General features: G+C 38.7%; 1 protein-coding gene across 3 annotated transcripts in view; it reads right to left on the reverse strand.

Moving 5' to 3' along the window:
• LOC126967197 (protein roadkill) overlaps window positions 1-26,910 on the reverse strand; it is a 100,365-nt gene that overhangs the window by 11,898 nt on the left and 61,557 nt on the right. For 2 of the 3 annotated variants that reach the window (XM_050811680.1, XM_050811679.1), the window contains 2 exons: window positions 15,557-15,728; window positions 6,704-7,041 (listed from right to left, as the gene is read on the reverse strand). In XM_050811680.1, the coding sequence (XP_050667637.1) occupies window positions 6,704-7,041; window positions 15,557-15,631 (413 nt within the window). In that variant the 5' untranslated portion in view covers window positions 15,632-15,728. Of the gene's footprint in view, window positions 1-6,703; window positions 7,042-14,963; window positions 15,039-15,556; window positions 15,729-26,910 lie in introns of those variants that run through there. The other variant, XM_050811681.1, reaches the window with a different exon arrangement.

Consider the following 26,910-nt stretch of genomic DNA (forward strand, 5'->3'; position numbering starts at 1 on the left):
GTGTAAAAAGTGTGTCAATATTATTACAATGCAGTACGGCTCAGGATTCTTGAAAAACCTAAAAATTATGAATGGCACTACAACTGCGTTCGTCACCTTGAGACATAAGATTTTAAGTCTCATTTGCCCACTAATTTCACTAGCTAGGGCGCCCTTCAGAACGAAAAACAGTAATGTTTACACATGACTGCTTCACGGCAGAAATAGGCACCGGAATTATGTGATATGTGGATTAGACGATTCATGCAATTTAAGATCCTAAATTCAGAGCGATTCGTTGGAATATATTAAAATTATTTCCACACATTTAGATATAACAAAAAATATAAAATAATTGTTTTTAAATAAATTTAGATCTTCTAGTATTTTGTTTATTATTTTGTTGTATTCCGTAGTTGAGACACAATTTATTTATCATATTTTAAATTCATAATTAAAAATTCTACAATTTCTTATGGTATATAATATTGTAGAATAAATTTGTCATTCATGTTATATATACCATTAAATTTATCTCTTGTCTAGTTAAATATTTTTTTCTAATTAAATAAAAATTAATAATTAATTTTACGAAATGCCATATAATGCTCTGTTTATTTCCGATTTTCAGGAATATTTTAAACATTCTGCGGGCCTACCATGAACTCTTATTGCGATTCAATTGACAACCTAAAATGAAATGCTTTGCTATTTTGTACCACGACGTGACGACGTGAAATCAACTGATTAAATCGCAATGATGTCAATTGGTTTTCAACGTGGTTTTTTCTTGATAAAACTAATTTTAAATGAACGTTCATTGCAAACTCTGCTTGCGGCCATTTTTAACTGGCAACAATGGATTGTCGTGAACAATAAATAAAAAAATTTAAATTCATATTAAAATTTATAAAAAAAACAGATGACTATTATAAATATTTAACAATAATATACCTGTAAACATCTGGCAAGCCAAACGTTGCGGCGAACTGAGAGCTAGCAACCACTTTTTCTTCAATTATTTACATAATTTCCATCAAAATTACGTTTTATGATAAAACAAAACATATATTGGCTCACACTTAACTGGAGCGAGAATCGTTTATTAAAATCAAGGCAACCTCTCCTTGCAGCCATTTTTAACTGGCACCCATGGTTTATCGTAAATATAAAACTTAATTTTTTATTAAAATTAAGAAAAACAGGTGGCTGTAAATTATCAACAATAATAATATGCAGGCAACCCCAATGTTGCGGCTAACTGAGAGCTGACAACTTATATTTTTTCAATTCTTTACGTAACTTTCTTTAAGTAAAATGACGTAAAATTACGGCAAAACGTCTAGCATACTCCCTGAACGTTCATTTGAAATTAGATTTATCAAAAAAACAGATACCTACAGAATCGGGCAGCGGGATCTCAGGCTATTTTAACAATTAATTACATAACTGTTTCTTAGAGTGATACGGAACCAGTCCGTTTAATACAAACAGAGGCTAGAGCAAAGCTGTACAGAAATGTGACGTCACGGATATGACGGTTATTGTGGTTCGGTGAACGTTCCGGTTACGTTGCTTGAGCTGGAACCAATTTAATATTGTTGCCACCGCACCTTAGACACCTACAGTTATGTATACAGGGTGTCCCAAAGTTATGGGACATGAAGGGAAAGTACCTTTAATATCGAAGATAGGCTATCTTACTGAAAGAAGACTTTATGTTATTTTTAAAAGTTGGTACCTACTTCTGCATTCAAAGATTTTCTAAAAATTACTTGCCTCGTCTGGGAATCGAACCGACTTAAATGTAAAATGTGTTCGATTGGCATCATAAGAGTAGGGGTTTTTTTTACATCTTCGATATTTAAGGTACTTTCCCTTCATGTCCCATAACTTTGGGACATCCTGTATAATAAATAATAAAGTATTACTACCGCCCCACAATAACATATGATGTGATGTTACAAGTAAATCCTATCTAATTTATAAAATTCTAGCGGTGCTTGTTACCAAACTCCTCCAAAACGGCAATTTTTTTTTAATCTGTGTCTGAGAATCGGCCAATCTACAACATTTCATACCCGTAAATAATATGGGTAATATAATATACCTGCCCTTAAATATTTTTTTATATTTTTATTTTAAGATGATTTAGGTTTGAAAAATACATACAACATAAAATTTCACCTTTTTACGATCAATCCCTGTTTCGGATCGGCATTTTTATATTATTCTGTTCCATCCACAGATTCGCAATATGGCAATCGAATATTTACTTTAATTATAATTTTTTCGGGTCAGCTAGTAATAATATAAATGTGAATGTAAGTTTGTTATTACGCTTTCACGCCGGAGCAACTGAACCAATTTTGATGCAATTTAGTACAGCGATAGACTGGAGATTGGGAAAGGGAAAAGGCTACATTTTATCCCAGAAAAATGAGCTATAACTATACCAATAGTAGGTTTAGTTTGACATAGCAATCTTCCTCGGAATAATATTCAGATAATATGTTGGAAACGGAAGCCAAAACGGGAACCGGAACTGGAATAGGACATGAGATAGTCTTCAATTCAAAACATGCTTATTATTTTTAAAAACCATTTATCTACGCGAACGAAGTCGCGGGCTTCAGCTAGTAACAATATAAAGAATAGATGCCATTTATAATTGTAGCGTAATATTATAAACAGTTATGTTAAATAAGAGAGCTTTTGTACTGAGCTCGGTGTGGACTCTTTGATGACGTCACTTATTATTTCTCGCGTGCGGTCGCAATTGAAATTTTTTGGAATTACCCAAGGTGCGGTCACGGGGCACTGTTTTATCGGCATCATGTTTATCATGCCAATAACAACGTGACATCTAGGTAGGACAAAAGTGGTGAAATAGTTTTTAACGTATTATATATTCGTTGGAATAAGCCGCGAGGGTATGTCAGGACAGTTACAGCAAATAGGTTCGCAATCTCTGGCGACCCCTCGGGACGACGACTGTAAGTCAGTGTGTGGCGTCTCACGAGTGACTCACAAACCCTACGCTGTGGTATTTTTTGGCCTGCACTTGCCAGTAATCGGGTCAATCGGGTCATTACTTCGCATTTCATTATAGTATTTTATGCAACAGTTGTATAAGTAGGGTAAAAAAAACGCTAGTGGTGTGGGTTTGCCGTGAGCCCTACATGAATGACGCCACGATCGTCTCACCTAAATATACAACGCATACAATAAATTTTCGACGGTTTTGTCGGGGACCCAGTGCTCTGTGGACGGCTGGATCACTTGGCGTTGCGTAGAGACGTCGCTTCATTGTGCGTCTTCTACCGCATTTACCACGGGGATTGTTCCGAAGAGCTGTTTCACCTGATAATGCCGCCGAATAAATTAGGATATCATCCCCACCATCTGGATGTGTGGCAGTTCTTGACTGTGCGCTTTTCAAGGAGCTTTCTTCCACGTACTACAAAGCTGTGGAACGAGCTTGTGAGGTGTTTCCGGGACGATACGACATGGGTACCTTCAAAGAAAAGCGCGTACACCTTCCTTAAAGGCCGGAAACGCTTCTGTGATTCCTCTGGTGTTGCAAGAGAATGTCGGTGATCACTTAACACCAGGTGACCCGTACGCTCGTTTCCATAAACAAAAAAACAGTTTTTTGGTGCCACATACCAAAAAACTGTTCTTTTTTGACGACATTAAGGTACTTAAACGATACTCAATACTATTACGTCCATAGAGTTATAGACTTATTAGTGATCGTGGCTGTATAAATGACAGACAAAAGTAAAGGAGTAGAAAAAAATAATAACTATATAGCTTCAAGGGTCGTGTAACTAGACTTATGACGTCAGCGAGCACAAAGAACTTCTAGTATTAGTAAAAGTATAGGAGTATCAGCCATCCCATAATGACCATGGGGTCAAATAGTTATTAATCACATTACATCAATAAAATCAAATCAAAATCACTTTATTCATGACCTACGAAATGAGACACGAATGTCAAAATTTTTTTTTTCTTATTGAATGAGAAGAAGTGGCAAGTCACTCATTGCCGCTCCTTTAAATCAACATTTACAGCTTCATCATTCTAAGAATCATTTCAGTTACTAATATAATATGTAACCACTCTAAAGCACTGATAAGGGCATTCAACAGTAGTTATGCGAATGAAGCCCTATCTTTGAACAGGAAAAATCTAAGCATACTAAACGTCGCCTAGACAAGCACCTCACAGTGTGGTCGGCATCAAAAGCGACAAAACTTGCAGATTCTGCCTTGAGGATGATGAAACGCCTATTCATCTACTCTGCGACTGCGGCCCACTAATGCATAAGCGTAACACAATCTTTGGCGACTACTTCGTGCCACCAGATGGTGTTTGTAACACTCGCGTCAAGGAGTTAATGCGGTTCGTAAAGGCGGCAGGGCTTGACGACGAGCTATAGTATGAGTGGACGCAATGTTACTAGGAATCTTTAGGACTAGCCACCCTCTTCAAATAATAATAATAATATTTAAGGTGATGGCAACAAATATACTCAAACGTCAAATACTCAAAACGCCTTCCACGAGTAAGTAAAAAAATAAACGAATGTAAATCAATACGTAAAAACAAGACTACGGTAGATGCATCAATCCGCACACACCGTAAATAAATAATGGTATTTTGCGAGCATTTTATCAGCGATTATAAAAAAAATATAATATTCTTATTACGGGATCATCCTGCCACCACAAGCAGACCTACCTCGACCATATTTTAGGGAAGGGCACGACCCGTCACACGTCGCCGCCAGAAGCGGTCACATTTGAACGAGTAATATGAAAACTGATTTAAGTATATGCAATACGCACATTTCATGAACTTGTCCATGTAAACCTTTTCAATATAACACCCATAAGTACATGAATTACATTCCAACGCATAATTATCACAAAATCGACGAGTCAGCCTTATCTAACAACATGTTGCGGGTCCGATGACGTTTTTATGTTAGTCAAGTAGATATGTTTATAAAGAAAATATTATATTTTTGGTCAAATCTTACTAAATTTCGCCGACAAACGATATCGTAGCAAAAAACATGAAGGACGGGCGAAGATAAAATGAGTGTAATGGGCGAATTGTGATTGGTGGAGTATGTACCATCATCAAGTCGTTACTTTGAAAGTAGGATCGGCATAAGAGTATAGGTTTAGATAAAACTAAATTTTGTGTCATTTTAACTAATAGATTTCAACTTTTAATATACTGTGTTGAATTCGAAATAAACACGACCGGCAGTACATGACGGATGTAACTAATAGACGGGGATGATCACCTGCCGTCACCTATTGTCAACTTTTTTTATGGCAATAAGGTGATGGTAATTGATACGCCCTGCCCATTACAATTCAGTGCCGCTCAGGATTCTTGAAAACCCCAAAAAATTCTGAGCAGCACCGAAATTGCGCTCGTCACCTTGAGACATAAGTTGTTAAGTCTCATTTGCCCAGTAATTTCACTAGCTACGGCGCCCTTCAGACCGAGACACAGTAATGCTTACACATTAGTGCTTCACGGCAGAAATAGGCGGCGTTGTGGTACCCACAATCTAGCCGGCATCCTGTGCAAAGGATCCCTCTCACTGGTAAAACTACACACTCATATTCTTACAATACGGGCCGATAGTAAGATTAAGCTGATTCCTACAGAGAGTTAACTACTTGAATGTTATCGCGGCCATGTGCGACTGATATGATTGCGCAACTGATAAGGAACCGCGATTCTATTCGCCGTATAAAACAAAGTTGATCATCGGAATTAATCTCTAATAATATATATCTATGGAAATTTCTACAACACTGCGCTCATTCAGTAAATTCTTGTGACTCGAGTTGTAAATATCAAGATTATAAGCTGGGATCGTAGGACATGCGAGATGTTAAGTGGGACGCTCCTTTGCACAGGATGCCGGCTAGATTTAAGCAGGAAATGTGTAAACATTACTGTGTTTCTAGTAGCTAGTGAAATTACTGAGCAAATGGGACTTGATATCTTATGTCTCAAGGTGACGAGTGCAGTTGTAGTACCGCTCAGATTTATTGGGTCTTTCAAGAATCCTGAGCGGCGCTGCATTGTTGTAATGGGCAGGGCGTATCAATTACCAATAGCTGATCGTACTACTCTTCTCGTCCCTTAGTTACAAATGAAAACAGTTGACACAGGGCCAAGTGGCTCAGAAACATACACTGATGGTATATGAATACCACCAGCTATGGGCGCCTGAAATAGCAACCAGAAAAATGCTATTCTCTGTTCCGATACTACCTCCAGAACCATTCACTTTGTAAGACAGTAGACTCGTAACGCATGTACGCGAGGCAGGCCGCGGGGCACTGCATGTTAATAAGTCTGATGTGGGTGACGCATTAAAAGGTTGAAGGTTACTACTTTTTCATATTTCAAAATATGCCAATTGGAGACTCCTTTGCACAGGAAGCCGGCTAGATTATGGGTACCACAACGGCACCTATTTCTACCGTGAAGCAGTAATGTGTTTCTGTCTGAAGGGCGTCGTAGCTAGTGAAATTACTGGGCAAATGAGACTTAACTGTTGTTACAACAATTAAAGTGCCGCTCAGAATTTTTGGGTCTTTCAAGAATCCTGAGCGGCACTGCATTGTAATGGGTAGGGCGTTAAATTCGTATAAAATAATACATATATGCAAATATAATTTACCTCCTTATAAATTTTTTGAAACCCCAGTCCTTCCCTTGCACGAATCTATATGCCCGCTGCGACTCCATCGCCTTCGTCTCTTCCCGTTTCGCATTAAGTATTGAGAACTTAAACTTAGCACGCACTTCTGACTTATTACACGACACTAACAACAGATATAACGATAAATAGTCTTTGCTCTCTTCGTCGAGCCCCTTTGGGTTCACGCGAAGACACCATTTTAATTTGTCACTAGCACCGGCGGAGAACGTCGATGATTTTAATACTTCACCCATTTCTTCTCTACAAAAACTAAAATTGTTTATCGTCCACATGTAACTGAACTTGACCACCTTAACCTGGAACAAGAGAGAGACCTCATTAGAATAGAATATATATTAACAAATAACATCAAACGGCGTACCATGTAGTATCAAATCAAATCAAAAATATTAAGTTAAGTAAGTTAAGCCACAAGTTAGGATATCATCCCCACCATCTGGATGTGTGGCGGTCCTCCACAGTGCGGTTTTCAAGTAGCTTCATTCCACGTACTACAAAGCTGTGGAATGAGCTTCCTTGTGCGGTGTTCACGGGTACGATACGACATGGGTATCTTCAAAAAAGGCCGGCAACGCTCCTGTGATTTATCTGGTGTTGCAAGAGATTGTGGGCGGCGGTGATCACTTAACACCAGGTACGCTCGTTTGTCCTCCTATTCCATAAAATAAAAAATATATTTCGTAGCAGGGGCGTGCATATCATATAGGCAATTAGGCAGTGTCTACCTCGTTATGAACCTAAATAAATATAGCACTAGTGTTAAAGTTAATTTAGTTTAATTTGCTTCCGTTAATTTATAACCAAACTTCTATTGATTCAATACAATAGTATACTACATATAGTATATTTTCTCCTTACGCTACATACTAAATACCTATGTACTACGTCGGGCTAAACGCCAACTACTACTACAAGTTAGATCTACAAAAACCTATACACGCCCCTATTTCGTAGGTAAATTGCATAACACTTGAAATATGTAATTTTTCCATACGGCTCGTTCGGAAGGCAGATTTCCTTAGAGAAGAACGAGCAAGAAACTCTAAGGTTGCTCTTTTCAAAACAGAATGGTAGTACAGGTTCTTATTTTCAATTAAATTTACAAATCATTTCAATAAGAATATAATATGCAAAGTGATGCAACAAAAATACATGTAAGTAATTAATAAGTAAAAACATAGTTGTAGTTATTGAGTACATACTTAAAGTACAATACAGTAGATGCATCAGTATACACATACCGTTAATAAAATAAAGCCATTATGTGAGAATTATATTAGTTATTATTATATAAAAACTTTAATTTAAATAAAAATAAGGAGTACGAGTTAATAAATCGTTTAGTTTTTTTTTATGGAAAAGTAAGACAAACAACCGTACTGGTCACCTGGTGTTAAGTGATCACCGCCGCCCAAATTCACAGGAAGATGTACGCACTTTTTTGAAGGTACCATATTATATATAAGTAATATATACCATGTTATATATTTTAAAAAAATATGAATTTTGGTCGCACTACGACCTCGTGGACGCCTTCTATAGTATCACTTGTACTGCTGTTCCAGTTTTAAGATTTATTTCACGGTTATTCACTTAAAAGCCACTAGCGGGATCCATCGTGATGAGTAATTATTGAGCTCACTATATTCCGGCCCCGGTACTGACTCGGTAATGTTGCCGACAAACACTCCCTGCTGTCGGGGAGTCCCTATTCAAGTTAAAAGTTTTATAGCGATCTCAAGAAAACACGAGGGTTGGTAAAAAATATGTATGTATAAGTAAATATGTATTTGTTTTTCCTCTAAGCGTTAACTAAGCTCTTCAACCGAATGTAAACAATTTTATATAACTCCCATCAGATGCTATATTATGGAAAATCAACTTTATCAACGTGGTATACCTGTATACCATACCATATAACCGAACACGCATGCAGTTTCTTGAATAAAAATACACGACTGTTAACAGTGATGTATATAGCAACTTTACAAAATAAAATTGGTTATCGATGAGAAGTTGGTTCAAGTTGCCCTCAATTGACAGCAATAAAGACGTGCAATGAGCGGCAGCATAGACACGTGCGTTCATGACTGATGGCACATAACACCAGCCTAGCGAAACTCTCTAACGGCCGTTGCCAATATTCAGTCTATCTCTTACTTGAGATAAAAATCATAACTATCGTTGACTTTTCTGTCCCAATAAAGTTATCGACGATAACTCACCTTACACACGCTGTCTGTCAATGGGACGACGTATAGCTTACCAGCGATAGAAGTATGTATGGAAATTTCAATTCACGCGTCCTAATATAAGGCGATAAGAATGACTTACCGGGTATATTGGGACAGCTTCAGATTATTCACAGCTAATTTCTGACAGTAGAAGGTTTAACTCTATCTGTAGATAGTATATTGGGAACGGTCGTAAGATAACAGCGATTCACTCGATTGTATGAAACGTGCAGTCATTGATAGATTGACAGATGACGGCAATAATCTTGTAAAAAACGGAGATCCACTATGTTTTACGGCTGTTTTCAATAACGTATCTCTAGTTACTGATACATTGCTGACCGTTTAATGACAAGATCTTATCTATCCATAGTTGTGTCCAATATAGTAATTATAGTCCAATGCTTTATGTCGATAGGTTATTGAAAACGGCCATAAAGCAACTGTTTGCTTTCAAACTTAGCCGGATTATACTTCGTCGCCGATCGCCTTAATGTAATTTCTACTATTTCAAACTTATGTCAAATGACTGCACGTTTCATACTAAACTAAATTTCAATTTTTATTTAGGCAATCCCGCCTCTTATTACGATGTATTTACATCGTCGTCGTTATATATACACAATGTGCCGAGTTCTAAGTGGTTAATATTGTAGAGTCGAAAGGGCACAAAATTTCTCTAAAAACTTTTTCGATTAAAAATGAATTTGCATTGCGAAACAGGAAAGCCTATAAGTACCTACAAAAGGGCGTCACGTTTACGGCAGCGTGATAATCCTGAGACTTTATTATACGTAGGTTATATATTTAATATCCGAACGACCGAGCCTTGCTCGGATTTTTAAGAAGGTACAAAACTTGACCAAAAAAAAGAGCTAATACGACATCTGGATTCGAACCGGGGTCTTCTGCTTTTCGGATCACCCAATGTCCCACAAGAGCTATTATAGTCTTGTATATAGTGGCGAAATTTACCTTTGTATTCTAATGTTATTGTAGCAGTTTCTCATTAAAGCACTGATAAAACTACATTTTTTTAAAATTGAAACCTAGCTAGTTCGATTTATCGCTCCTAACTACCTATATATACAAAATTTTATTAAAATCGTTGGAACCGTTTCCGAGATTCAGATTATATATACACAAAAAGTGCTAGTAAAAAGATTTCAGAGGTTCAGATATACAACGCTGAACGTGGGAGAATTTGCTCATATACAGAGAACATTTTTATTAACACCACCTGTATTAAGGCAGGTCCCTACTGACTCCTGAACGTCGACAGTTATTGGGCCAGTCACTGCGACCTAAATAATACCAACTACTTGGCTGGGCTAAAATACATAGATGGTACTACCCACCTCGCAGCACTTGCTCCACGCTACCACGTGCCAAGCATCGCGACCACACAAATATGACCAAATAACACTAACTGAGGGAATACTAGATCTCTCGGCGAGTTAATTTACGGCCATTTTCAATAACGTATCTCTAGTTACGGATAAATTGCTGTCACCGTTTAATGACAAGATCTTATCTATCCATAGCTATGTCCAGTATAGTTATAGTCCAATGCTTTATGTCGATAGGTTATTGAAATGTAAGTAAGCGTAAAAGGATATATTTATCTTACTTCAAAGTTCAACTACGGATAGATAGGTTATTGAAAACGGCTGTAAATCTAAGTCGTTATAATAAACTCAAATAATATACCACCACCTATAAGAAACACGAAAACAGTATTTGTATTTAAACAATCCTATAAAAACTTATTTATATACCGAGTACAAGAACCAACCTTAGTCGCAGATACACTGTACACTACTTTAATATAAATATATAATTTATTTTCTGTTCTATCTCATTCGTTACACTTATAGTATTTCACATATATAATACAAAAATAATTTTTATATGAAAGATAACAGACATGGAAGTGTTTTAATGTATTTTTTTTTCTTTTTTAAATTTTATTGTTTACTGGCACTCCGACAGTTAACCAGGTAGATGCTGAAAATCAGCGCTGCAGCCAGTCAATACTGTCAAAAAACCAATGTTGACAGCACAAGCTGAGCATCGGCCTTTTCTTTTGCCACACAGCATATTAAGTTAGGATTCGGAATATATATTAAGTATATCCAAATATTTTGAGTTTTCTTTAGTGTTAATTCCGCAAATATTTGTCTTTTAAGCAATTTGATACGTGTTTCAAAAGGCCGATGATCAGCTTGTGCTGTAAACCAATACTGGCTTTTTTTTATTAAGTATTTAGATTGTATTTTTATGTGTGTGGCATGAAATAAATTTTTCTTATTTCTTAAATACTTTGATAGAGCATCACTGCTGTTTAACACTATCTATGAGACCCGGGCGAGGCATGAGGCGAGGTCACGAGGACTAGACGAGCGCTTCGCCCCTGGTCGTTGCCCTCTACCGTTGCCTGAGTTGCTTGCGGTGCTGCAGAGGTCTTCGCCCGGTCACCGACCCACGCCAAGGTCGCCCGCATCATCCCCGCGGCAACAGATATGCCCGACCACTTGCAAAACCCAGCCTTCTATTATAACCTCAGCTACCGAGATACCTTAATATATTCGCCGACACGATTAAAGTTGGACGTTATTCCAGAAAAACGTTACAAACTTAAAATTAAATTAAGAACACATAACTGGTCACGTGATTTATATTAACGGACTGGCAGCTCTACTGTCACCCTTTAACGGTCGTTTTCAATAACCTTTCTATCCTTACTTTACGTTACTAGAGGTAGACAAATCTATCCTTTTACGCTTACTTACATTTCAATAACCTATCCACATAAAGCAGTGAACTATACCTATATTAGACATAACTATGGATAGATAAGATCTTGTTATTAAACGGTGACAGCAATGTATCCGTAACTAGAGATACATAATTGAAAACTGCCGTAAATGACATCATAACTAAGTAGCCCAACCCACATGTATGGAATACACTTATATTTATTAAACTTTGAACACGAATTCCTTAAGATGTGATGTTTGTGGCTTGGAACGTTTTTCAGGAACTAGTTAACCTGTAGTATTTTCGAATCAATAAGACTGATTCAGATTGTTTTATGGGTCGGAGTGGATAAAAATAAAAATACTGATGATAATTATCATACGTTTCATTTCAGGGTAGACAGAAAACAAAAGCATATACGAAACTAATAGGTACGAAATAATATTGAAAAGTGCAAAGTGTAAATTATAACAATGACTTTTAAGGTATTAATTGGACGTAATAAAAACGGCCCAAGTCACAAACACTACATTTAAAGGAATTCGTATTTAAAGTTTAATAAATATTAGTGTATTCCATATATATGGGTTGGGCTAGTTATGATGTCATTCAAAGAGTAGAGAGATAGTAGGGCTGCCATTTTTTATTAGTCCGTTAATATGAATCACGTGACCAGTTTTGTGTTCTGAACTAAATTTCGACATGATTGTGGGTTGGACCCTTTTTCTGGAATTACATACTATTACGCTTATAATTTTCCAAAAAAGTAATAAAATATAATATCACCATTTCAATACCAGGTAGGAGGTGGGTACATAGTGAATACGTATAATGTTCTAATTAGCGCATTGCATGGAGTGACGGATCACGTGTAGGTACTGCTACTGTGAACTGATGGCACGTGGCCCCCCAACCTGCATTATTCCGGACTCGAACGACCAAAATATAGCAACAACGAATTGAATTCATACAACGAAAAAATTTAAGATATAAATTCTTAATTACTTATCTCCTAAACTAAAACATGTACAACTTAACAAATTTTGGGATAGTGCCTTATGTTTGTCATAAGCCACTTTCGTTCATTTATGACTTGGTTTTCGAGGGTAACTTTTTTTTATGAAAATAAATGACGAGACGAGCAGGACATTCAGCTGATAGTAATTGATACGCCCTGCAAATTACAATGCAGTGCCGCTCAAGATTCTTGAAAAACCCCAAAAATTCTGAGCGGCACTACTTAAATACTAATTTGAAATAAGATGTTAAGTCTCATTTGCCCAGTAATTTCACTACCTATGGTATTTCACCTATACCGGGGTATTTTATATCTATTGACTATAAAATAATTATCAAAACTTCACTGTAAATTATTTTTCGTTTATTCATATATAAACGGCTAGTCGATTCTATTCGTAAGCGAATTAAATAATCAAGTACCGCTACAGATCAAAGCATCTCTCATCTCATTTCACAGAAGCACCGTTACTTGTGAACTAAATAGATTTTAGGCAAAAAGTACCAAAAAGGTAACAGCGAGTCGTCGTCTAACTTGAACAACGGTTGTTCCCATTCCTACGTACAGCGGCCGGCAGGAAATACAGCCACATACGAACGTTATTTGGACATTCAAAACCGCGATTATTAAAGAGTACAAGGTAACTTTATCGTATCGTTGCTAGCACAGTTAATAATTCATAGTATGAATATTAAAACCAGGAAAACATAACTCGATGTTACCGATTGGGATATCACATATTACAACATATTATTATTAAGTATAATGTGTAGAGATGTCAAATACAGTCGTGTTGAAATGTGATCAATGATATTGGGATTGAAGTATGAGACGCGTAATGCCTAACCTTGTGCCGGCTTTTACCACCTCTTTACTTTAAACATTAAGCCTGATCTCCACTATCGGCAATGATCGTCTGTCATCGACAAGTTAATCGTTGATCATCGTGTGAGCATCCACACCATAAGTAAGCATTTACTGAGCGGCAGTCCTTCAAGATGGATGGAGTTTATAGCGGCTGCTACCATTCATTTATGTCAGGCAAATTTAACTTATTATGTAATCCTAGTTAATAGCTTCGCTCACTGTCCAGTGTCCTTCAGTGAATGAATGACCGGCGATCGTGTGGGCACGCGCACGCAACTACACGCGAATGATGCGTGCCCGAATAACCGACAAGTCACCGATCGCCGCGATCACTATGACGATTATTGACGATCATCGAGGATTAGAAGCGAATAAGCCACACTTACTTGCTTGCGTGTAATCGCCGATTGTGAAGAGGTGCCATTAAACATCGACTGTTCATTACAACGCACGGCGCACATTTAGCGGACAGAGATCACATTATTGTTTCATAAAAATACAGCGCCAATACACAGAGTAGAAATTTTGATAGGTAATGTTTAAAACAGGAAATAAAATAGAATATTATAAAAGTTGTAATGACTAACATAACTCCTTTATAAAATTATGTTATGACCATAACGTTTCTCTACACTTCTGTATGTCCGTTAGAGATATTCATCTGTTTTCCACGCTTTGTTTATATATATGCAGTATATTTAAGTCTTAGGTTTTGCCAGCCCGTGCAATGCCTACAAGTAGTATTAACTTATTTCCCTTACATTTTAATGCAATAATTAATACATTTTGGTACCGAAACCTCTATTTATTCGTGCTTGATCAGTTTTCTATTTATACAAATGAATTCAATAATCATAGTACTATTTTGCCGTGACTGTACCGAAACATTTCCTTGTAGATTTTGTGTGTTAACTCGATTAGCGAGCAAGACGTTCAAGATCTATGGTAATGGCCCTGATAATCAATGTTTATTACTTCAATGTATTTTGCCATAAACGCAAAAATAATAATTGATAAAAATACACATTATAGTTATTTTTAAATGATAATAAACTTCTGGGATTAAAAATGCAAATTTAATTTGTCCCAAATATTTATGCCATGCCGCCGGCGGTTTGTGTGTGTGTCCGTGTGTACCTGCTTGAAGCACCAGTTCTCGGCCACGGGCGTGTTCCCGTCGTGTAGCAGGCGGGGCACGCGGCTCACGGCCATGTGTGTGTGAGTGTGTCCGTGTGTACCTGCGTGAAGCACCAGTTCTCGGCCACGGGCGTGTTCCCGTCGTGTAGCGAGCTGGGCACGCGGCTCACGGCCATGTGTGTGTGAGTGTGTCCGTGTGTACCTGCGTGAAGCACCAGTTCTCGGCCACGGGCGTGTTCCCGTCGTGTAGCGGGCTGGGCACGCGGCTCACGGCCATGTGTGTGTGAATGTGTCCGTGTGTACCTGCGTGAAGCACCAGTTCTCGGCCACGGGCGTGTTCCCGTCGTGTAGCGGGCTGGGCACGCGGCTCACGGCCATGTGTGTGTGAGTGTGTCCGTGAGCACCAGTTCTCGGCCACGGGCGTGTTCCCGTCGTGTAGCGGGCTGGGCACGCGGCTCACGGCCATGTGTGTGTGAGTGTGTCCGTGTGTACCTGCGTGAAGCACCAATTCTCGGCCACGGGCGTGTTCCCGTCGTGTAGCGGGCTGGGCACGCGGCTCACGGCCATGTGTGTGTGAGTGTGTCCGTGTGTACCTGCGTGAAGCACCAGTTCTCGGCCACGGGCGTGTTCCCGTCGTGTAGCGGGCTGGGCACGCGGCTCACGGCCATGTGTGTGTGAGTGTGTCCGTGTGTACCTGCGTGAAGCACCAGTTCTCGGCCACGGGCGTGTTCCCGTCGTGTAGCGGGCTGGGCACGCGGCTCACGGCCATGTGTGTGTGAGTGTGTCCGTGTGTACCTGCGTGAAGCACCAGTTCTCGGCCACGGGCGTGTTCCCGTCGTGTAGCGGGCTGGGCACGCGGCTCACGGCCATGCCGCCGGCGCCCACGGACGACACGCGCGCCGACTGCGGAGCCGCGCCGCCCGACGCCGCGCCCGCGCCCGCACCGCACTCGCTGCCCGACCCGAGCCTGCAACAAACAAACAAACAAATATTATTACAAGTTAACTAGCCGTTCCCGATCGCTTCGCTGGACGAATTTTAAAAGGAACTAAATTAATGAAAGAACGTTGAAATTCGAAAAATAAGTAGCCATACGTGGGTAATACTGAAAATGTTTAGAACTGGCCAGTTAGAAACATAGCTAATGAAAACTTTTTTTGAATTTCAATTTTAGAACTCTTTGATAACCTAATGTAGTGTATTGCAAACGCGAGAAAATTTTCGATCAATGGTTTATTATGACTTTCGTTGTGGGCTTACTCAACAACAAAGGTATGATAGGCTGCGATTAGCATTTCTTAATGAAGCCCCATCTTGTGACACTATTTACAATTGGTTAACGAGTTTAAGCGTGGACGTAGCAATCTCAATGATGATCTGCGTGAGGGACGTCCTATACCAGCGACTGCTGAAGATAACATCAGTACTGTGCGACACATGATAGAGGAAGACAAGAGAGTGACCTATCAGCAGATACGGGCAAGCCTAGGCATTGGTATGAGTCAAGTTCAAAAAATATTACACGTACATTAAGCGTCAGGAAGCTTTGTACCAGATGTATTCCCCATACTTTAACCGAAGACCAGAAACACCTTCGCATGGACTGGTGTCGCCAAATGATAGATAAGTTCAACGGCGGTGACTCAAATGCTGTATTTGACATCGTCACAGGTGATGAAAGCTGGATACTATTGCTGGAAGTATTGCTACGAACCCGAAACCAAAAGACAATCAGCTCAGTGGGTGTTTCCTGTCAAGGATCAGCCAAATAAGGTAACAAAAGGAAGAAGTCAAGGAAAAAAGATGATTGCCTCATTCTTTGGTCGGAAAGGTCATTTTGCGATAATTGTGCTAGAAGATGGAAGGACAATTACTACAGACTGGTATGTTAATTGCTGTTTGCCTGTTGTCTTGATAAAAATTCGACAGCAGCGCCCTCGAAGCAGGATTCTCCTTCACCACGACAATGCTACAGCGCACTCCGCAAAACGGACTATGAAATTTTTGACTATGGCAGGTGTTGAGATAATGAATCATCCGCCATACAGTCCTGACCTGGCGCCCTGCGACTTTTATTTATTCCCAAGAACTAAAGATAAAATTCGAGGTATTCGCTTTACGAGCCCTGAAGATGCGGTGAAAGCTTACGAAAATGCCATAGAAGAGACCCCTAAGGAAGAATGGGCCCACTGCTTTTCTCAGTGGTTCTATCGAGCGTGACGATGTGTAGAGAGGCACGGAGATTACTTCGAAAAACAATAATAGTATTGGCAACTTTCTACATTAAGCCGCTTTTTATTTTCTAAACATTTTCAGTGTTACATAGGTAATCCATCTAGGATAAATTTCGCATCGAATGGTGGTAGTATCATGTCGATACGATCAGTGGTTTAGGCGTGAAAGAGCCTCAAACAAAGACCAAAATGGTCTTTGTTTGAGTCATGAGTTGGTCATTCTATATATATATATAATAGAAGATGTACTTTTTTTTTAATTTACGGCTTTTGTTGAAAATAATTAATTGAAACACTGTTGTCTAATTATTGTCATCGTGAATATGTCATGTGTATTCTATTTTGTAATACGTAATAGGTTACGTATAGTTTGACGTTGACAGACGCTAGATTTCTTCTTTTTTTTGGTTTTTAATAAATATTTTCTTTATTAATTTTAATAACACCTTCGATTGGATATAATTGCCACGAACACTATAATATAATGTGGTCGTTTCAAAGAATTAATTATATCATATTATAAGGAAACTGTTTTCAACCCAGAAAAAATAAAAAACAAACTATGGAATATTTTTCCATGTACATCTCCGACTCCGACCGACGTTTGCTGAACACCAACGCCAGAATTTCTTTCGGTTCTATCACGGTTTAAACTAATTTATTACTAGCCGATGCCCGCGACTTCTGTCTGCTTCCTGCATGACGCCGATCACCGTTTATTACACTGTTATAAAGTTAGCACACAAGACAGACATTCAGCAAGTTTGGAATTGAAGATTATTTCATGTACTGTTCCAGTTCTGGTTCCCATTTTCGCTCCCGTTCCCAACATAAAATGTTATGAGTCTTTTTTCGTGGAAGATTGCTATGGAAAACTAAACCCTACTATTGGAATAGGTATAGCTCATCGACGTGAATTTCAAATATTCAGAAATCTCGCGGGAGCCATAGATTTTTACGGGATTAAATGTAGCCTATGTTTTTTCCCAAGCTCTAGTCTATCGCTGTACCAAATTATATCAAAATCGGTTCAGAAGCGTAACAGACAAACTTACATTCACATTTCCTACTAATATCTTCCCTTTCTTGGCGTGCGTCCGTGCAGAATGGGATGTCGCTATGCCAACTTAATGGCTGACAGGCTTGCCCTGCATGTTTCAGTATGACAAATCTCTCTGTTATCCCTACTTAAACATTTTATTGAGATAAAACCTTTAGATGCGAATGCAACGGGCAACTACTAGTTTATAATATTAGTTTATTATTAACTGTCATAAACAATGATGCAACCGATACAACGAGAAAGTCGCAAATCAAAAAGGTCATCACAAAAATATTTAAAAAAAAATTATATTTGTCTATAGCGTATAGGTGCTGGGACTGCTACGAGGTCTCAGAGTGGCTCAAGCGGAAGATCGGCGCTGGACATACTTAATATGTGTGTCAGCATATGCCGAGCTTGTGCCTATTTGCAGCTGATGTTACTGTAGTTTAAGTTTACTATGTTTTATATTTATTTTTAAGTAAGTATTATTGTATTTTTTTAGCTGCCAATATTTTTTTTTATTATTATTATTAAGCAATGGTCCATCAGCAATTATGTACGGCTGCCGGCCAGAACACGACGGTGATACAACATGTAGTTAGTTAGCCGGGTGTATGTGGGTCGGTCGGGCCGCTCTATTTGTCACAGTGGCTAAATTATTTTGTTGGCCGACCTCGAATGGTACGCGCCGTATCTTATCAGCATTGGCGTTACCAATTTACCGTCGCACTGACTGGTCACTGAGTTGTACTCTGTACTGACACTCATTATATTAATTCAACGTACGTGGAGCGAATTCGGCGAAACCGCCGACGAAACATCATCCCTGTGTTCAAACACACATGCGTTCCCTCACAGCACAATTAATATAATGTACTAGATGATGCCCGCGACTTCGTCCGCGCAAATAAAAGGATTTTTTCGAAATAATGAGCAACTTTGGAATTGAAGATTATCTCATGTCCTATTCCAGTTCCGGTTCCCGTTTCCAACATATTATATAAATATTATGGAAAATTGCTATGGCAAATTAAACCTACTATTAGTATAGTGCCTCATCGACGTGAACAGCAGTTTTTCACAAATCCCGCGGCAACCATAGATTTTTTCGGGATAAAATGTAGCCTATGTCCTCTCCCAAGCTCCAGTCTATATACAGCAAGAAATTTCACCAAAAAACGGGTCAGGAAAGCCGGCGTAAAAGCGTAACAAACAAACTTATATTCACTAATGGTGACGCGCGCGTCTTCTGGGCTCGATCGGTTCAAGTGGGTCGAACCGATTAATGTAATGAATGTAGCCTACATTACATCTCGTAATGTCTCGTTTAACTTTCCTGTCCTCGACTGTAGCACGCGAGCTTTCGGCTTTTATCGAACCGTGCTCTCGATTCTCCTCTACATGAAACCGGCGACAACCGGCCACACTTCCAGTCAACAAAAGTGGCCATGTGCGAGTCGGACTGCCCATTAAGGGTTCCGTAGCAGCAAGTAAAATACTATAAAATTTCTTGTAGTTCGTTGTAAATAATTTATGATTTATGACGTATAGTAAAAACTACTCACGATATTTTGTTCAAACCAATTTTCGGTGGTTTGCATGGTAATGTACATCATATTATATATTTAGTTTTATCATTCTCTTATTTAAAAGTTACACACATTTTACCATTTTCAGTCTTGTGTCAGTTATGGCGAGACGACACGTCCTGAGGATGCCAAGAGGCGAAACACGTGTCGAATTGTTGTAAAAACAAATATTGGCGGAATTAACACTAAAGAAAACTTAAAACATTTGTATAATTATGGATTTCCGCAAAGTAACGCCTAATTCAATAAATTTTCACATTTTAGGTACCACATTGGAAGAGGGTCTCGCGCAAACTATTCAGTTTAAAAAAATGTATTATCAAACCTCAATATCATTTTTGAAGACCTATCTATGGATAGGTTTATTATTATATATCTATGGATATATAGGTTTATTATATATCTATGGATACACGTATAGGTTTGATGAAAAAATAATTTTGAATTTTAGTTTTATGTATGGGGAACCCCCAAAATATTTTGTTATTCTTTTATATTTTTGTGAAATCTTAATGCGGTTCACAGAATACATCAACTTACCAAGTTTGAACAGTATAGTTCTTATAGTTTCGGAAAAAAGTGGCTGTGACATAACGGACGGACAGACAGACAGGCATGATGAAACTATAAGGGTTCCGTTTTTTACGATTTGGCTACGGAACCCTAAAAACGAATTTCGCTCACTGGTTTTATGCAGCAAAGGCACCATTTTGAGCAATAGAAGTGAAAATGTTTTTACGTGACTTGAAATACATCGACAAAAATCCGAAAAAAAAAACAATATAATTTTGTTCTTTGTTAGACTTGGACTGGTTTTGCAGATCGGGCGACCGCACCGGGTTCACGAAGGGCTTCATTGTTAAGGGACACTCGCCCCACAAAGCGGCCGTGCTCTGTTTGATCCATAAAGTATATACCTATCAGGAGAATCCATGCGCTTAGAGTGTAGCACACAGTGTTTGCTACATTTTAAGGTTGCTACGCACACTTACGAGCATCATTTAAGATGCAGGCAGTAGTAGACAAAAGTTTAAGACAACGAAAACCAGCCATTGTCCCTTTAACAAGCATATTTTTACCATAGGTGTGGCGGACAGTCCTTTATGCAGGGGATGCATGCAGCACAGAAGAAACGCCATTGCATGTGCTTACAGAGTGCAACGGTGTGGCCGAACAACGGGCACAAATTCTCCAATCTCTAGTATCACTCCCGGATGCCTGCAGCAGTCTGAAAGACTATCTTTCTGGGACGGTCTGGGCTGGTTGCAGTAAGAAGATTAACTGACGCGCACATTGGCCCAATAACTAACTAAAGACAGCGGCAAATCACACTACACGGCAGTCACAGTGTATTAACAGAATTATATAAAAACGCATTAATAATATTGAATATATCATCACAACTTCGGTCAAATAGTTAAGGATATATAGTAAAGTTGTCTCCACTATTCAATACAAATCAAATATCTCAATATATTTTTTAATATCTCAATATATATATCTATCTATATGTATCTATTTTCTTATAATATTTATACGTAAATTCTTGCTTCGCGTAGTCACTTTATTGAATATGTCAGCAAAAGTACTTATAGTATACCAATATGACTTGGGAAAAGGTTCAATAAAGCTTGAAGGCAAGCTAAGAGAACATTAGTTAAACATCCATCTCCAGTTGGTTTAATATTCTGTGGAAGGTGTGACCGCACGCTCGCCAGATGCGACCACATCTCTCGCGCGGTCCGACAACGGACGCCACCTAGCGAACGACACCCCAATATAAAATAAACTGTTTACAGTTAATTTTCGCTGTAATATCTCTTTTTTAAACACATATTGATTGAAACCTGCATTTCAATTATTTTATATTTATTTAAGCACACTTTAGTGCAAATCGGTGGTCTGATTTCTGAAACACCACAAAGGTCTTCCAAATACTTAGCTTGAAGTTGTCCAAGCTGTACAGCTATAAGTTTTTTTTTTAAATAAGGGACTAGACGAGCAGGACGTTCAGCTCAGGATTCATGAAAACCCCCAAAAATTCTGAATGGCACTGCAACTGCGCTCGTCAACTTGGAACATGAGATGTTAAGTCTCATTTGCCCTGTAATTTCACTAGCTACGGCGCCCTTCAGACCGAAACACAGTAATGCTTACACATTACTGCGTCACGACAGAAATAGGCGCCGTTGTGGTACCCATAATCTATGCAAAGGCCGGCATCCTGCGCAAAGGAGCCTCCCATTGGTAAAGTTCAGTTCGGGGGTTTCTCCGGCAGATGATACTACAGTACGAAGCGGCAACGATCATCTAATAAAAATACAAAAATAGGCGACTCGTTGGATTATAAGTTTTTATTCCGAACGATTAACTTTTATGTTATATATAAAACTAAGCTGTAAATGGTTAACACACTGTTATTTGTTGATAAATTAAAGTGAACATTACAGTTAAGTACTTAATAAATTAGTTGATAAGTAATTTATAATTCTTAAAAAAAACGTAAGCCGTCACATGACAGCTGGCAGATGTGAAACATCGAAAATCGAAATTACATTTAAGACAGGAACTAAATACGGCATTATGAAAAATACAATATTACAAATTTTCTCTAGAACATTACGACAGTTTATATTCAATTTAACATTACTGAATCCTCATCAATGCTTCTTCAAATTCAAATTTGCAATTCATTTGCTTCAATTAAAATAATCCGCTTTCATTTTCCTAGTAAGTGAAGTATACAGCGCTGCATTCGAGTGATAGTTGGGGTAGTGTCATTACCCTCCCTCCTTATGTACTGTGGCCCTCTGCATCGCCTCGCTTCAACAAACTGTACTCTCCTAGGAATCACTCATATACTATTTCGACTAAATTAAATAAAAACATTATGGTAATATTAATCCCTACTAATATTCTAAATGTGAATGTAGAGAAGCATAGAGCTTCGGAAAGGACGTAGGCTACATTTTATCCCGAAAATTTCCATGGTTCCGGAGGATTTTGTGAAAATCTGAAATTCACGTCCATTAGCTACAACAATACTTATAGTAGGTTTAGTTAGCCATAGCAATATTCATCGAAATAAGATTATATTATATATCGGGAACTGGAGCGAAAACGGGAACCGGAACTGGAATAGGACATGAGGTAATCTTCAATTCAAAACATGCTTATTTTTCTTTAGAACCCTTTATCTACGCAGACGACGTCGGGGGCATCAGCTAGTACATTATATTAATGAAACTGTTACTACCTGTATTCTACTCAACCTCCAACGTATAAATATTTTACTTCCATGCCCTCTTTTCCGCACTGCGAGAGACGTTCGAGTTGGCATTCATTGTGCAGACGGCAGAGACCTCGCGTCTGCAAATGGCCTACAACACCCACTTTCCGGTTTAACGATTCTCTTCTCGAGACCATTAAAACTACACTACAACTGTTCACTAAGTATAAATATAATATTGTAATTGACAATCCAATGGCATACAATTACATATGAAGGTAAATTCGAGTTTTGACGCATTGTACGCGACACAATAGTTGCGCTAGCCATGGGGTGCTCAAACGGTCGAGTGTTTTTTGAGTCGATCTGGAGAACTAAATCCGATATAGAACTATTCACAGATTTTATTTTAGGTAACTAGTCAGTAATTACGTACCTTTTTAGAAAAAGTATGCTCAGGATATGCAGTGTCAGTACTTGGTCATGTTTTATTATCAATTAAAATCGGCAGGAACAAAATATTTTTAACAAAAATGACCTACGAGTAAAATAACTTCATATGAGTCAAACTTTATCTTAAATAGTGCTAAAACACTAACCATTAACATTATTTTTGTAATGTCCTTAATATCACAAACAGCGGGTTATATGAACTTTAAATATACCTAATGAAGTATTGGACATGATCGTTAAACTGAATTAATATAAGTCATGGAACGCTTTCAGATAAATGTAATATGATAAACACTTTTGGACGTCACAGCGATATAACAATATTTATACAAGTTAATCCGACATTCTGAAAGTTAATGTTGGAAGAGTCAACAACCCGATACAGCTCGTCCGTCCCCAACTTATTTATAGATGTCACCTGACCTGCTACCATCTCTCTATTTAAAGCCGCCGGTTAACATTATTCTATGCGAGCCCTCAATATTGGGCAAGTACCATAGTCTACTAGTTCGTTATTATTTCATGTCAGTCATCAACGGTCCAGCATACGGTCACTTTTTAATAGCAGGCAAACGGGCAAGACGCTCACGTGACGGGAAATGATAAGGCAACAGAACCTGGGATCTTGTTCCAGGAGTATGCTTGATGGTACGACCTACCCACCCATTACGTCATCGCCTCAATACGGCCATCCGATCGGATTGATATATAAAACCGAGTGCTACGTGTAAAAATTACGAGACAAGCACGACGTTCAGCTGATGACAACTGATACGCCCTGCCCATTACAACGCAGTGTAGCTCAGGATTCATGAAAAGCCCAAAAATTCATACGGCACTACAATTATTGCGCTCGTCACCTTGAGACATAAGATGTTAAGTCTCATTTGCCCAGTAATTTCACTAGCTACGGCGCCCTTCAGACTGAAACACAGTAATGCTTAAACATTAGTGGTTCACGGCAGAAATAGGCTATAATTGAAATAATTTCGCCTAGACTTGTCGGGTTTTATTCGTCGTAAGGTCGCCGTAGCTAGTGAAATCACTGGGCAAATGAGACTTAACATCTTATGTCTCAAGGTACGAGCGCAATTGTAATGCCGCTCAGTATTTTTGGGTTTTTCAAGAATCCTGAGCGGCACTGCATTGTAATGGGCAGGGTGTATGAATAACCATCAGCTGAACGCCCTCCTCGTCCCTTATTATCATAAATTAAAAAAAGTCATACCAGACCGAGAGTAAGGTAGATCTGAAATAGCGATTCGATGCTATAATGTCGTAACCCAAAGCTGCCAACTTGTACGGATAGCAAAAAAAACCGTAGCGTAATTACAGTCGTCCAGACAATGACAATAGAAGTAGGACGCAAAACAATGTGTTGGCTATGTGCGACTTTGTTCCGACGCAACTCGCTCCGAATGTGATGCAAGGAGTGAAGCAGGGGGGAGTCGCAAGTGAGCAATGCCCTCTTAACGAGTGCGTACTGTGACTCAGACGCCCTGAGGGCGACCTCGCAGTAGGGTCCTCGACTTGGCTGCATTGAAGGACGGTGCGGATATATCCGATGTCCACCAGCCACTGAGCATTCTTATTGTAACATAAAACGCACAATTTATGCGATACACATCCAAAGATGAATATGTTACCGGTCATCTGTATAATTCAGGTATACAATTTCGTATTTAGTCTCTTACGTTCGTGTAAGTAAGTGGCTACGAGGATTCTCACTGGCAATAAATTATTGTTGTCATATATAATTATAAAATTAAATTTATTAAAAAATATACTTAAATGAATACATGTTTTTACCACAATGTGTACAGATTACAGTACATGTGGTGATTCCGTTCCCGCCCACTTCGCTGGGCCAATTTTAAAAGGATATATCTTAATGAAGGAGCGTTGGAATTCGAAAAATACGTACCATTTTCATTATACATATATATAGAAGATAAAGATGGATAACAAATAATGCAATTGTTATTATTAATACTTACATATCACAAATTAGCTCCTGTTTATTGTAAGTTATTCTAAATGTAGACACTTCTGTCATAACGAAAGTCTATACTCTATATACTACCAGTATACCAGTGGGAGGCTCCTTTGCAGAGGATGCCGGCTAGATTATGGGTACCACAACGGCGCCTATTTCTGCCGTGAAGCAGTAATGTGTAAGCATTACTGTGTTTCGGTCTGAAGGGCGCCGTAGCTAGTGAAATTACTGGGCAAATAAGACTTAACAACTATGTCTCAATGTGACGAGCGCAGTTGTAGTGCCGCCCAGAATTTTTGGGTCTTTCAAGAATGCTGAGCGACACTGCATTGTAATGGGCAGGGCTTATCAATTACCATCAGCTGAACGTCTGTCTCATCTCGTCCCTTATTTTCATTAAAAAAAAATACTAATTTGTGTGAATACTAAGATTGGCGTGAAAATGAGAAAATACAAGGAATGTTCTTGTAAAAATAGTAATGGAACCTGTCCCAAAGTGCAAATTATTGTTTTTTTTTTTATTTTAACAATATTTATTGCTAGACTAAGTATAGACAACTTTCATGCGCGCTTAGCGACCATTTTAGCTAAGGCGACAAAATATAAAGAAACCGGACGAGCGCTCGTTATAACCAAGGCGTTAATATTATTACGTTATAAGAGGTGGGACTGCCTAAATAAAAATTGAAATTCAGCTTAGTATGAAACGTGCAGTCATTTGTAATAGTAGTAATTACAGTATCACGATCGGCGACTAAGTATAATCCGGCTAAGTTTGAAAGCGAACAGTTGCGTGAAACGTAGTGGGATTTCGGCTATCTCCGTTTTTTAAAAGATAATAGCCGTCATCTGCAGGTTTCATACAATCGAGTGAATTGATTTTTTCTTAAAGAGTTTCGCTTGGCTGGTTATAAGTTACAGGCTGGAGGGGGGAACTACTTCTGCGGCTAATCTGCTGCTCAACTGATAATTGAAAAGCTGGGACACTTGTCCACGTGTGTAACGTAACACACCTACCCCCTTATTCATATTAATCCGCTAACTTTAAACAGCCGCTTAGGAGTGTGTTTTCTCATTTTGACTTAGGTTAATAGAAGAAGACAGAGTGAGAATTAGCAATGTTTTAAGTTAGCAGACTATTATGAATAAGGGGGCTATTATGTAACAATATTAAACACACAATGACGGCCCAGTCTGCGAGTATATTCCAATGAGTGCTCAAGGCTGTCGTACTCATCAGACGTCACAGTAGAAGCCATCACAATTTGTAACAATAACTTCTCAATGCTAAACTCAAGCGTTTTCCGTATAATCAACAAACTATACAGTAATTGTTCTCAATAAATGCTGGATTTTGTGTAGCCAACTACTTTTATTATTGTTACGGTAAACCTTCACGCGATATTTATACGTGATGATGCCTTCGCTTGCCTTTACGGTGTGTGTTTATACCAGTGAGAGGCTCCTTTGCGCAGGATGCCGGCTAGATTATGGGTACCACAACGGCGCCTATTGCTGCCGTGAAGCAGTAATGTGTCAGTCGGAAGGGCGCTGTAGCTACTGAAATTACTGGGCAAACGTCTCGAGGAGACGAGCGCAATTG

The sequence above is a fragment of the Leptidea sinapis genome, chromosome 12, assembly GCF_905404315.1.
Source record: "Leptidea sinapis chromosome 12, ilLepSina1.1, whole genome shotgun sequence".
In the NCBI taxonomy this organism is placed as follows: Eukaryota; Metazoa; Arthropoda; class Insecta; order Lepidoptera; family Pieridae; genus Leptidea; species Leptidea sinapis.